The 14,120-nt window shown below is 35.8% G+C and overlaps 1 protein-coding gene and 1 long non-coding RNA gene across 7 annotated transcripts in view; both read left to right on the top strand.

Annotated features, from left to right (window-relative positions):
• The window catches only part of MARCHF7 (membrane associated ring-CH-type finger 7), a 52,245-nt gene that overhangs the window by 13,624 nt on the left and 24,501 nt on the right, over window positions 1-14,120 (top strand). For 5 of the 6 annotated variants that reach the window (XR_014143584.1, XR_014143586.1, XR_014143585.1 and 2 more), the window contains exon 2: window positions 4,125-4,289. The exons of the other annotated variant lie outside the window; for it this stretch is intronic. Coding sequence is in view for 2 of the 5 variants with exons in the window: in XM_081814350.1 (XP_081670476.1) it covers window positions 4,137-4,289 (153 nt within the window). In the remaining 3 variants the exon portion in view is untranslated. The remainder of the gene's footprint in view (window positions 1-4,124; window positions 4,290-14,120) is intronic. 6 annotated transcript variants of the gene reach the window in all.
• Window positions 4,296-12,689, top strand: LOC145720543 (uncharacterized). The gene is made up of 2 exons (XR_014143588.1): window positions 4,296-7,492; window positions 8,367-12,689. It is a non-coding gene; the product is annotated as an uncharacterized LOC145720543 (long non-coding RNA).

Raw genomic sequence — 14,120 nt, 5'->3', positions numbered from 1 at the left:
GCAGAGGCTTAAGGACTGAGCCACCCAGGCACCCCGAAACACCCCCTTTCTTGAACAATAACTGATAATGGAGGAAATTTAATTGCCGTTTGTTCTTTGTACTTAGCAATTTTTCTTACCCAGTTGTATCATGGTCTGTGCCATATATGCCAAAATAAATAGTTTCCATATGCCCCACCTCCTCCCCTCTGAACTTTGCTTCCATTATCTGCAATCCTGCTCTGGTCTGGATCCTATGCTTCCTACATACCTTTGGAACTATTTCTTGGGTTCTGTGTCTAAACTTTCCTTTTTTAACAGTTTCCTGGGTTCCATGTCTGTTTCTTTCATTCTTTACACTCTCATTTTCATTGGACATACTCTTCATTTATCTTCCTTTGATATTTGTCTTGTTTTTTGAAGTTTTTAAAAGATCTTGCATGTCTGAAAACGGGTCCCTATTCTCCACCTCACATTTAATTGCTAGATTGGAATTCAAGGGTAAGCATTTTTCTCAGTACTACAGGCACTGCTTCATTGTCTTAAGATTTTTTAAAGTTGTAATTAAGAAGCCAGTACAGGATCTTCTCTTCATTTTTGGTGTTCTAAAATTTCAATATGATAAATTGTGCTTAGTGTTGGTCTTTTTTTCTTTGATCCTGCTGGGTACTCTAAAGCCCTTTCAATGTGGAGATTTGTATCCTTCAGTTCTAGAAAGGTTCTTTTATTTCTTTGGTAGTTTTCTTTCCATTTTCTTTCTTCTCTCTTTATTAATCATAGCTAAAGTAAGATGATAATTCCCTTGGTTAATTCTATTTTAAAGTTGTAGTTTCTATTTCTGAGAGGTTTCCTCAATTTATTCCCAGTAATTATGTTGAATTATTCATTTCATTGTATCACAGTTTTAAAAAAGTGTATCCCATTTTGAATGTCCACAAATTCTTTATTATACTCCAGTTTCCCTGTTTATGAATGGATGTCTTTTGATCTCTTTGAGAGTAGTAGTTAGCTATTTTCCCCAATTTTTCTTTTAAGTTCCTTTTTGGGGGGGGGTTATCCTGGTCTTTCATATCAGAGGGTTTCATTGGATACTTAGTAATCCTTAATGTTTATCTGTTTGAAGGAAACACTAAAAAAACTGATTAGAAAACTTGATGACTAGTGGACTTTGCTGTGGGGTAGGATGTTCAGCAGACTAGCTTGGTAATTGGGAGCAGTCCAAATGTCAGTATCAGAAATCTTATCTCTGGTGTTTTGTTTGGTGATCCAAGAGTAAAATCCCTTAATTTTATGGCAACATTGTAGAAATAGGACTGGGAAAAGTTCTCAGGTCTCAGCATTGAGCATATAGATTTTATTTTTTACACTTAACCCTGCAGATTTGATTGTATACTTGGGTGGGATGGATTGCCTCTGAAATCCTTATTGTTGAGAGAATAAATACTTTCTAAGAATGAAGCTAGGGGAAGAATTTGGGGTTTTACTGCTTCAACTACAGATTTGATTTTAAGCCACGCATCTTCTCTTTTATGGTATCTTGTACCTTCAGGTCATGGTTCTTTTTCATGTGCTAAAGCTTCTAGTTTCTACCTCTTTCTAAGGGCCTAGGGTGTAGTTTTATCTTCTCTGCTTAATTATTGTGCCTTTACTCCTTTGGATTTTCCAAATACACATTGAAATCTGTTGCCTTCTGTGGCCCCTTTGGATTCATTTACTGTTGTCTTTTTTTTTTTTAAAGATTTTATTTATTTATCTGACAGAGATACTCAGCGAGAGAGGGAACACAAGCAGGGGGAGCGGGAGAGGGAGAAGCAGGCTTCCCATGTAGCAGGGAGCTGATGCAGGGTGAGCCGAAGGCAGACGCTTAAGGACTGAGCCACCCAGGCGCCCCTCATTTGTCGTCTTATCAGGGTTTTGGAAAGAGGGGCAAAATAGATGCATAAGGATAATCTGTCATGTTTTAACTGGAAGTTCAAAACCAACCTTTTTTGATAAGCTTTCTTTTATTTAATCATATCTCTGTGACTTTTACTGTGGTTTGTCATTAGTTGGATATTTTTAGTGGAATAATTTTAATTGAGAATGAGTTTGTGTTACATCTTTTTCATGTTTGTTGTATATCCTCTGCTGCAATATAGACCATATGTTTTGGTGTTTTTTCCTCTCTTCATTCTCTTTTCTGTTATTGCCTGATACCATGTTTTTAAAGTTAATATTATCAACAAAGGAAATTCTTTTGTAGTAACTTAAGGTAGAAAGTGGTGATTGATCCGAAGTTGGCAAGTTAATGAGGTTACGTGCCAAAAATAGATTAGGTATTTTCACCTTAAATGTTTAAATTTGAATTTTTTTTTTTTTATCTTTTCCTTTTCCTTTTTGGGGGGGCAGGGGTGGAGGGTGGGGTGGGAGGGGACAGAGGGAGAGGGAGAGAGATAGAAAATCTCAAGTAGGCTCCATGCCCAGTGCAGGGCCTGAAGCAGGGCTCCATCTCACAATCCTGAGATCATGACCTGAGCTGAAATCAAGTCAGACGCCTAAATGACTGAGCCACCCAGATGCCCCTAAATTTGAATGTTTTAATAAAGCAAATATACCTTACCCAAGTGGCATATCAGATAAGTGAAGTGCATCTGTTTGTAATTGGTTTAATGTCAATCCACTACCAGAACAAGAAGGGAAGTTTTCACCTTGAAAGTGGGTAGGGAGGAGTTGAAGAGATTATTGTGATTTAAAGTTTTTTTGATTTATAAAAGTAATGTCTTTATAGCACAATTTGTAATAGCCTAAAATTGGAAACAGTTCAGTGTCCATCTGCAATACAATGGACAAATTTATGTGTATTGATACAATGAAATACTATATAAACTAATTAGAGTGAACTAACTACAGCTGCATGCTACAATATAAATGAATCTCACAAATACAGTGTTGAGCAAATAAAACCAGACATAAAAGAATACATATTGTATCATTCCATTCATATACACACAGGTGTCCACCTCTGTCCAAAAGTAGAGCATTTCTGTGAATCCTTTTGTAAGTTGGAATGGTGAAAAGTGAAGAAGCAATTACCATTAGGTTATATGGGAAAGCTTTTGAGTGTTCCCAGACCCAAAAAATAACCTCTCTCAGACTTTTCTGTTATCGTACACCACATCTTGCTAATGGATACACAGTATACATCGAGATAAAGCACAGAAGCTTGTAGACAGAGTTTAAAGTTATGGTAGCTTGATGCTGAGATGACAAGTGTAGCTCCCGGGGAAGGAGGTTGGTGTTGTCACTTGCTACTCAGGGTACACACTGCCTCTATAATGCTGCAAAACAAATGCTGAATGCTGTTTTTTCACTTTTCGTTGCCTTTTTATAAGACCAAAAAATTGTCTTTGGATTTCTTTTGGTTAGCGAAAGCAGGGACTATATATAGGTCTTTCATAAAAGTGATGTGGCATAATGTGGACTTTTGAAAAGTGGGGAGATACCTGTATAATTAAAAGATCACACATAGCTATTGTGACTTTTGGTGTAGGTTGAGGAATGTTTAGTAAAGAAAAGTTAGAAATTATTCTCACTTTTGAGAAAGGGAGATAGGAAAACAAATTATAGGATAAGGTAGTGTGTCTTAAAAGTATATACAGAGTAGAAGCACACAAAGAAAAATGGTTGATTTCATACCATGACAAGGAAATGAATGGGGAATGTATAGAGTTTCCAGGTACGTACAAAGTCCTGTGAGGGAATATTGTGATAAGGGGGGTGCAAATAGTACAGTATAGCTAATGCTCATGGTTTGAGTATTAAACACTACTAATAGATAAGAATAGCAAGACAGCCAAGAACAAATTTGTGTTGGATTCCATAGAGACAAAATTGAGTAAGGAAAAAAGCCCAGGCTTTGGAAACAACCTCAGTTCCTCATCCCTCTTTTATCAGTTTGCTTCATTCTATGGGCAGTAGGAAGCCTTTGATGGACTTTAGACTTCTGCCTTAGAGAAGAGGGGTGTTGATAGTCTCATAATTCACAATGTCAGATATAGTTAATTTGCATGGTTAATTCTTGATTTGAGCTGATGATTAAGGAGGATTAAGAATTGAAGGTTTGCATGTTTTCCCAAAGGCAATTAATCAACATTTGCATTTCACAGGAAACCTCAAGAATGGAGTCTAAACCTTCAAGGATTCCAAGAAGAATTTCTGTTCAACCCCCCAGCTCTTTAAGTGCTAGGATGATGTCTGGAAGCAGAGGAAATAGTTTAAATGATACCTATCACTCAAGAGAGTCTTCATTTAGACTGGATTCTGAATATCAGGTAACATCCTAATTTGGAATGTATGTACACAGTTTCTTTCAAAATCCTTGGGCCCACATGGTTTTTAGATTTTAGAAAAGTAGTGAGTGTAGTTAATAAGCTCAGATGGATCTGAGGCATCCTGTAATAAAACACACTAATAATATCTGCAGGAAAATGATTGATTATTCACACCAAGTAGCAAAAACTCAATGTTTTCAATCTTTGTGGACTTCAAAATTATGAGGAAGGCTTTGTGGTCTTATGTAAAATCATTATACTGTATTTCAAAGACTTGGAAACCTATTTACTTATTTATTTACTTAAAAAACGCAAGTATCAACTTAAGTATAAATTTGACTAAATTAGTGCGGATGACTTGGTGAAAGGATCAAAAACTGCATCCTTTCTTAACATTATACTGATTCATCTCACTTTTCTCTGCATGTACACAAAGCAGTGGTAGAGTAATGATTGTTAAGTTTTTCTTTAATATGGCTTCTAAATATTTTGCTTTTAGTGATGGGTGATTATTAAATTGGCAGACTGTCTTTTGTGAAGATGTATTACTAACAATCTTTTGGACAAATTTTGGGACTTTATTTTCATGCTTAGTATAATGAGTTTGCAGATTCATGATCTACATAAGCTACTCTTACGTACTTAATTTTCCTTTGGATTGATAGCACTTACGGTTTTGAAATGGCTTATTAGTGTTATAAACATAGTAGTTTTAGTAAAAAAACAATATAAATCTCAGAAGGCATGATTTCTAGGTTTAATGCAATTCATATTGTTCATCTTTCAAATTTCAGGTTATTGCATTATTGGCTGAACAGCTAATTAAATCATGTGCACAGCTCTGATGTTAGGTAACTTGAATCTAAGAGAATCTTTTAGTGAAAATTTCCATTTAAGTATTTATAAATGTATATATCATGTGATATATTACATGAAAAAGTGTCATTTTAAAATATTTCTACACAGTAATAAGCATTTTATAAAATATTCAGAGAAAGAATAAAGTAAAAATATTCTCTAAAATGCATATATTACATACTTCCTCGCTTTTTTTTTTAAGGATTTTATTTATTTGACAGAGAAAGAGATGGCGAGAGCAGGAACACAAGCAGGGGGAGTGGGAGAGGGAGAAGCAGGCTTCCCGCTGAGCAGGGGAGCCCAATGTGGGGCCCGATCCCAGGACCCTGGGATCATGACCTGAGCCGAAGGCAGACGCTTAACGACTGAGCCACCCAGGCGCCCCAACTTCCTCACTTTCTATGAACTGTTTACTGAGTCTCATTTTAAATGCTGATTGATAATGTATTTTTTTATTCTGTTGCTAGACAAAAGAACACTTACCAGAGGTACAGAATCACATATCTGCATCCTATAGAAAAGTTCTGGATTAAATGATTATGACTTAATAAGAGCACAGATTGATTTTTTTCCCCTATATTGTCTTCATAAAAAATTTGTCTACAGATCTTTCTCTAATTTTTCATATAGCTTATTAGTGAGGAACAGACTCTGAAACCAGACTCTACTGCCTGGATTGGAGTCCCGTTCCACTACTTACTAGGTGTGTGAACGTGGGCAAGTTTCTTTATTACATCTTTCTTTCTTATTTTCCGTATCAGTCAATCAGGTTGTTAGTGTTAGATGAATTATTACACTGAATGAGAATAGTGCCTGCCACATGATAAACACTATATAAATGTTAGCTGCTGCATTTGTTTTTATTATAATTGTTATAGTTAATTATATTAGCTGCTAAAAGTCTTAGCTGTATTTAGAAAATTTATTGACATTCACTTGAAAAGATAAGTATCTTCAAGACTATTCTTTTTCTTAACGTCCTAGATTACTTTAAAAGTCTTAGTTTTCATTGTGGAGGTTAAACAAATGCAAGCATAAAAAATCCACTTATGTCTTTTATTGATTCTTAATAAGATAAATCAGGGTTGGAGTTTTTCTTAATGTTTTTCAATTGCTTTAAATGGCATCCAATTTTTTTTTAATGGATTATAGGAACATTTCCAATCTTAAATCAGTTACTCCTAGCCTGCTTTGCTCTTTAGTTTTGATTTAGAAACTGAGACTTCTGTGTTCTTGCAAAAATTATTTTATATCTGTGTTTCTTACGTAAAATGGTGGTAACAGTAGCTTTTCACGTGGTTGTTATTAAGATTAATTGAAAGAAAGAATACATTAAAGCACTTAAAACAACTGTGTCTGGAACTTAGTAAGGGTTCAGATGTTTCTGTTTATGATGATGATGATTGTGATTGCTACTGTTATCATTATTTCCTGGCTTTATATTGGCTTAAATAGATACATTTAAGGTATAGTGTAATAATGTCAGAATATTTATATTACATATTACGTATTTAGTTTTATATAATATTCTTAATACTACTTAACAAAATGTATATTAAATGAATGAGGCCTTTAAATGTCAGAGGGAATATTTTAAAATCACTGAACTGCTTGCAACATAACACTCCCCTTGTCTTAGACACTTAGTAAAGCTGAAGCTTCAGAAAGGAGGTCAGGACTAGGCATGATCGATCAATTTGTTATGTTAAGGATTAAATAATAGGGAAATACCTTATATTTATATATTGCTTAACATTTTGTAGAACATTTTTTGCTTTTAATTTTTTAATTTTATTTTTTTAAATACAGCTTTTTTTTTTTTTTTAAGATTTTTATTTACTTATTTGACAGAGATACACAGCGAGAGAGGGAACACAAGCAGGGGGAATGGGAGAGGGAGAAGCAGGCTTCCCACGGAGCGGGGAGCCTGATGCGGGGCTCGGTCCCGGGACCCTGGGATCATGACCTGAGCCGAAGGCAGATGCTTAACGACTGAGCCACCCAGGCGCCCCTGCTTTTAATTTTAAATAGGATAATACTTGTATCATTTTATAGGTAAGGATCTGAAATCTGAAAAGAGAAGTTGTTTCCCTCAGTCACATGACTAGTATATTAGTGTACCTGAGTTTAAGAATCTAAGATTCACAGATAGCATTGTTTCTTTGGGAAAATATAGATTCTAAGTTCCGAGCAATTGATTTTCTGAAGATCTTTTGGTTCTCAGCCATTTGTAAGCTGGGCTGCCTCTGTTACTAATCTTGCTTATATTTCTGTTGCTTCATCTTGAAGTTTTTGTTACAATTTGAATGGTTGAGAACTAGGATCATCTTACCTCTTTGTTAACAGTAAGTAGAATTTTAAATATTTTTTTTAAAGAAAATTTAATTCCTTTAATTCATATTGTTAAAAGTAAAAATTTGGGAGCATTCTGTGAATATGTAATTGTTTATGTAAGTTCCACATATATTTCTATAATTCAATTTAAGAACTGCTAATCCCGCTACACTTTTCCTTTTTTAATTTGAGATTGATTACTTTTAATATGAAATAATGAGAGGCTTAATATTATTAATAAATTAATATTATTAGTATATTGCTAGTTTACTCAACTTGTTTCTTGGTAAATCTCCGTGTAAGCAAAGGACATGATGCCAAAGTGTACAGCTTAGTGAAAAACAGTTCTGTAAAGGGACAATAGAGTGATCTGAATACCAGTTTTCTGGTAGTCTTCATCTACGTATTAGGGAGTTTTGAGTGATAAATGGACTCCAGATCCTCCTCTCTGGTGTATGTATAAGGTTTCTTACCTGGATTTGGGCATGAACGAATTCATAATCTTAAAATCAGCTAATGTCTTTTTTTTTTTTTTTTAATGAGAATTGAAAAGACTACTCATTCTGAATAGAAAGTAGGAAATAAGACTTTACTGTAGTGTGGCAATGGATGCTCTAGCACATGAATATTTAGAGGTCAAAGTTCCATGGTGTTGCATATGACTAAGATAATTTTGGTCTGGAAAATTTTCGAAGCAGGAATTAGCAGTCATCACAGTCACGGCATTGATTCATTGAAATGAGGAGCCAAAGAAGAGCATTTCATTCTGGATTTGCTTCTGTTACTGTGTATTAAATAATTTCCAAGTGATTAAGCATTGTTCAGTGGATAGCATTGGTTCTATTTGTAGTAATTGTTAAGGTTCTTTTTTTTTTTCTTTTTAAGAATAGCTTCATTGAGGGGCGTCTGAGTGGCTCAGTGGTTAAGCATCTACCTTCGGCTCAGGTCATGATCCCTGGGTCCTGGGATAGAGCCCTGCATCAGGCTCCCTGCTCAGCGGGAAGCCTGCTTCTCCCTCTCCCACTCCCACTCCCCCTGCTTGTGTTCCCTCTCTCGCTGTCTCTCTCTCTGTCAAATAAATAAATAAAATCTTTAAAAAAAACAAAAAAGAATAGCTTTATTGAGTTATAGGTCACATACCATATGAGTCATCCATTTAAAGTGTATAGTTTGGTGGTTTTCAGTACATTCACAGAGTTGTGCAAATCATTACCACAGTCAATCTTTTTATCACCTCAAGAAAAAAACCCAGAATCTAGCTATCACGCACTGCCCCACCCTCGCAGCACTAAACAACTGGTAGTCTACTTTCTGTCTCTCTAGATTTCCCAATGTTGGACTTTCATTTACATGAGTAGAAACATACACTGTAGTCTTTCGTATTAGCTTTTTTCACTTAGCATGCTTTCAGGGTTCATCTGTGTTATAGCATATATCAGTACCTTATTCCTTTTTATGGATGAACACTGTGCCATTGAATTGGGTATACCTTTTTTATGGATGAATAATAGTCCATTTTTTTGGATAAATCACATTTTGTTTATCCATTCATCCACTGATAAGACATTTGTGTTTCTCTCTTTTAGCTGTTATGAGTAATGGTGCTGTAAATACTCATGTGCAGTTTTTTTTTTTTTTTTAAGATTTTATTTATTTATTTGAGAGAGAGAGAATGAGAGAGAACACATGAGAGGGGGGAGGGTCAGAGGGAGAAGCAGACTCCCTGCCGAGCAGGGAGCCCGATGCGGGACTCGATCCAGGGACTCCAGGATCATGACCTGAGCCGAAGGCAGTTGCTTAACCAACTGAGCCACCCAGGCGCCCTCATGTGCAGTTTTTATGCAGACTTATGTTTCAGTTACCTTAGGTTTATACCTAAGAGTAAAATTGTTCAGTCATATAGTATAACTCTATGTTCCATTATTTGAGGAGCTGTCAGACTATTTTCCAAACTAGCAGGACCATTTTTATTTTATATTCCTCCCAGCAGTTATGTGTGGGGGTTCTGATCTTGCCACATCCTTGCCTACACTTATCTTACATTTTGATTCTAGCCATCCTATCATGGGTGTGAAATGTCTCATTGCAGCTTTGATTTAGATTTCCTTGATGACTCATGATTGTGAGCATCTTTTCATGTGCTAATTAGCTACTTTTATGTCTTTGAAGAAATGAATCTTCAGATCCTTTGCTCATCTTTAAATTGGGCTATTTGTTGCTTTATCATTGAGTTGTAAAAGTTTTTCATTTTTATTTATTTATTTTTTATTTATTAATTTGACAGAGAGCGAGAGCAGGAACACAAGCAGGGGGAGTGGGAGAGGGAGAAGCAGGCTTCCCGAAGAGCAGGGAGCCCGATGTGGGACTCGATCCCAGGACCCTGGGATCATGACCTGAACCGAAGGCAGACGCTTAACGACTGAGCCACCCAGGCGCCCCAAGTTTTTCATTTTAAATTCCACTTTTTCATTAATGATATATGGGAAAGCGATTGACTTTTTTTTTATATTAACCTTGTGTCCTGCAGCCTTACTGTAATCCTTTATTCTACAAGGGATTTTTTTGTTGTTGTTGATTCTGTGAGATTTTCCACATAGTAGAGGGCATCATCTGCAAATAAAGATATTTATGTCTTCTTCCCAATCTGTGTACATTTTATTTCCTTTTCTTGCCTTATTGCATTACTTAGAACTTCCAGTGCAGTGTTATAAAGGAGTTGTGTAAAGAAGAACCAGGTAAGCCCAAAGTTAGTAGAAGAATGGAAATTAAAAAGATCAGAAGGTAAATAGAGACTAAAAAGGTAATAGAAAAGATAAGTGAAGTTAAGAGCTGTTTTTTTTTTTTTTTAAAAAAGCTAAACAAAATAGACTAACTTTTAGCTGGGTTCACCAAGAGAGGAGGATTCAAAATCAGAAGTGAAATAAACGATACCATAAAACTACAAAGGATCATAAGGGACTACTATGAACAATTATATTCCAAAAACTGGACAACCTATAGAAATAAATTCCTGGTAACACACAACCCACTAAACCTGAATTAAGAAGTAGAAAATCTGAACATACCATTAACGAGTAAGGGGATTGAATCAGTAATCAAAACCTTCCAACAAACAAAAAGTCCAGGATCAGATCACTTATAAAAATTCTGCCAACTTCTCAAACTTTCAAGAAACAGAAGAGGATGTAACACTCCCAGTTCATTTTATGAAGCCAGCATTACCCTGTTAACAAAACCAGACATGGACATTATAAGAAAAGAAATTTATAGGACAATATCCATGATGGACATGTGTGTAAAAATCCTCAACAAAATATTAGCAAACCAAATTCAATAATATGAGGATTATACACCATGATCAAGTCGGGTTTATCCCTAGGATACAACGATGGTTCAACATCCACATATCTCGTTAATGTGATATACCACATTAACAAAATGAAGGAGAAATCTTTTTTTAAAAAAATCATACATCTCAGTAGATGCAGGAAGAGTGTTTGACAAAATTCATCTGTTTATGATGAAAACTCAGCAAAATGGGTACAGAGGGAACATACCTCAACATAGTAAAGACCATATATGGCAATTCCACAGTGAACATCATACTTGATGGTGAAAAGCTGAAAGCTATTCCTCTAAGATCAAACTAGAGAGACAAGGATGCCTACTCTTAACTACTTTTGTTCAACATAGCATTGGTAGCTCTAGCCAGTGTATTTAGGCAAGAAATAAAAGGCTTTCAAATGAGAAGATGTGAAACTGCCTCTCTTCTCCAGATAACATGGTAATATTTATAGAAACCCTAAAGACTCCACTAGAAAATTGTTAGAACTGAATAAATCCAGTAGAGTTATGGTGTACAGAGTCAGTATACAAAAATCAGTTGCATTTCTATTACACACTATTAGAAATTAAGAGAACAATCCTATTTGCAACTGCATCAAAAAGTAAAATACCTATGGGGAATTAATTTAACCAAGGAAGTGAATGTTGTATACTTAAAACAATGAGACATTGATAATGAAAGAAGTTGAAGAAGACACCGATAAATGGAAAGCTATTTCGTGCCCTTGGATTGGAAGAATTAATGTTGTTAAAATGTTCATACTACCCAAAACAATCTACAGATTTGGTGCAATTTCTACCAAAATTCCAGTGGCATTTTTCACAGAAATATAACAATCCTAAAATTGGGACTCTTGAAAGGCCCTAATAGCTAAAGCAATCTTGAGAAAGAACAAAGCTGGAAGCATCATGCTTCCTGATTTCAAACTATATTATAACACTAATAGTAATCAAAACAGTATGATATTGGCATAAAAGCAAATAAGTAGATCAATGGAATGCAATAAAGAGCCCAAAATAAACCTACACATATTTGGTCAATTAATTGACCACAGTGGAGCCAAGAAAATACAGTGTGGAACGGAGAGTCTCTTCAGTAAATGGTGTTGGGAAAACTGGAAGGCCGTATGTAAAAGAATGAAACTGGGCCACTATCTTATACAATACACAAAATCAACTCAGTGGATTAAAGATTTGAGCCTAAGACCTGAAACCATAAAACTCCTAGAAGATTGAGGTGGTGAGATTCTTGACCGGGGTCTTGGTGGTAATTTTTCGGATTTCACACCAAAAGCAAAGGCAGCCAAAACGATAGTAAACAAATGGGACAGCATCAAACTAAAAAGCTTCTGCATAGCAAAGAAATCATCAAAACAAAATGGTAAGGCAACCTACCAAACAGGAGAAAATATGTGCAAATCATATTTTCACTGGTAAGGGGTTAATCTCTAACACATAAAGAGACAGTCATACAGCTATGTAGCAAAAAAAAAAAATCTGATTAAAAATGGGCGGGGGTTGGCACTTGGGTGGCTCAGTTGGTTAAGCATCTGACTCTTGATTTCGACTCAGGTCATGATCTCAGGGTCCTGAGATTGAGCCCCATGTTGGGCTCCACACTCAGCGGGGAGTCTGCTGGAGAATCTCACATCTCTGCCCCTCCGCCCCCCCCAAAATAAATAAAATCTTTAAAAAATAATTATTTTTAAAAATGGGCAGAGAATCTGAATGGACATCTTTCCAGAGACGACATTAATGGCCAGTAGGTACATGAACAGGTGTTCAGCATCACTAAGGGAAGACAATAGCATCACCTCACACCTGTTAGAATAGCTATCAAAAAGAAATAGCAAGTGTTGGCTAGGGTATGGAAAAAAGAACCCTCCTGCGCTGTTTGTGGAAACATAAATTGGTGCAGTCAGTCACTATGACAAAGAGTAGGAAGGTTCCTCAGAAGATTAAAAATACAACTACCATATGATCGAGCATTTCCACTTCTGTATTATCTCTCTGAAGGAAGGAAAGACACTAATTCAGAAAGGTATCTACAATTGCATGTTCATTGCAGCATTATTTACAAGAGCCAAGACTTGGAAACAATCTAAGTGGCCATTGATAAATGGGTAAAGAAAATGTGTGTATATATATGTATACAACGGAATACAGTTCAGCATAAAAATGACAGATATCCTACCATTTGTGACAGCATTATGCCAGATGAAATACATCAGGCAAAAACAAATCCCTAATGATCTCACTTATATGTGGACTCTAAAGAAAACTCTGGGGATGCCTGGGTGGCTCTGTTGGTGAAGCGTCCCAACTCTTGATTTTGGCTCAGGTCACGACTCGGGGTCCTGAGATCGAGCCCTGTGTCTGGCTCTGTGCTGAGCGTGGGACTTGTTTGAGAGTTTCTTCCCCCCCCCAAATAAATGTATGAATTTATAGATACAGAGAACAAAATGGTGGTTACCAGATTACAGGGGGTAGGGTTGGGCAAAATGGATGAAGGTGGTCAAAAGGTATAAACTTCCAGTTATAAAATAGTCCTGAGGATTTAATGGGCAGTATGGTGATTATAGTTAATAATGCCATGCTGTATATTTGAAAGTTGGTGAGAGAGAAGATCTTAAAAGTTCTCAGTCACAAAGGAAGACAATTTGTTAACTGTGCGGTAGTATAGTAGATAATAATTTTTTACTATATGACCCATGAGATCATGATCTGAGCTGAAACCAAAAGTCAGATGCCCAACTAACTGAGCCACCCAGGTGTCCTTTTGGGTTTTTATGGAGGCTTCATTATATAGTCATATTGATTAAGTCATTGGCCATTGGCTGTTTAAACCTTCAGCCCCTCCCTTTCTCTTCTCTGGAGGTTGGGGAGTGAGGTAGGACTGAAATCTTTCTTTCCCTAAAAAAACCCAAAAAACAAAGACTTTATTTAATTGTTAAAATAATTTAGAAATGGTAAAAAGTAAATGATTGAGACCAAAGATACTTGAACAGTGAACCAAATTGGTAGGAGCTAAAAAAGGTTTTGATTTTGATTTTGAACTTAAGCCAGCAGAAATACTGGTCAGAACCTTTATTTTTCCTTTCCATATATTATATTAACAAGCATTTTGTTTGTGGGATGACATATGGGCTGCATTTTAGAGTTGAGTCATGAAAATTGTTTCCTGAACAGTGAGTGCATCTTTTCCCATCAATAGCCAATGCCTGAAAACTGGATTGATTTTAGACTTTTTGTTCATTTCTCACTGTGTCTCTAAATTTTATTAGTTTTTATGTC

This window comes from Leptonychotes weddellii, chromosome 3 (assembly GCF_054177405.1).
Source record: "Leptonychotes weddellii isolate Sample4059 chromosome 3, ASM5417740v2, whole genome shotgun sequence".
Classification (NCBI taxonomy): domain Eukaryota; kingdom Metazoa; phylum Chordata; class Mammalia; order Carnivora; family Phocidae; genus Leptonychotes; species Leptonychotes weddellii.
Note: the sequence above shows the minus strand (reverse complement) of the source record. Positions and strands in the feature narration are given on the sequence as shown.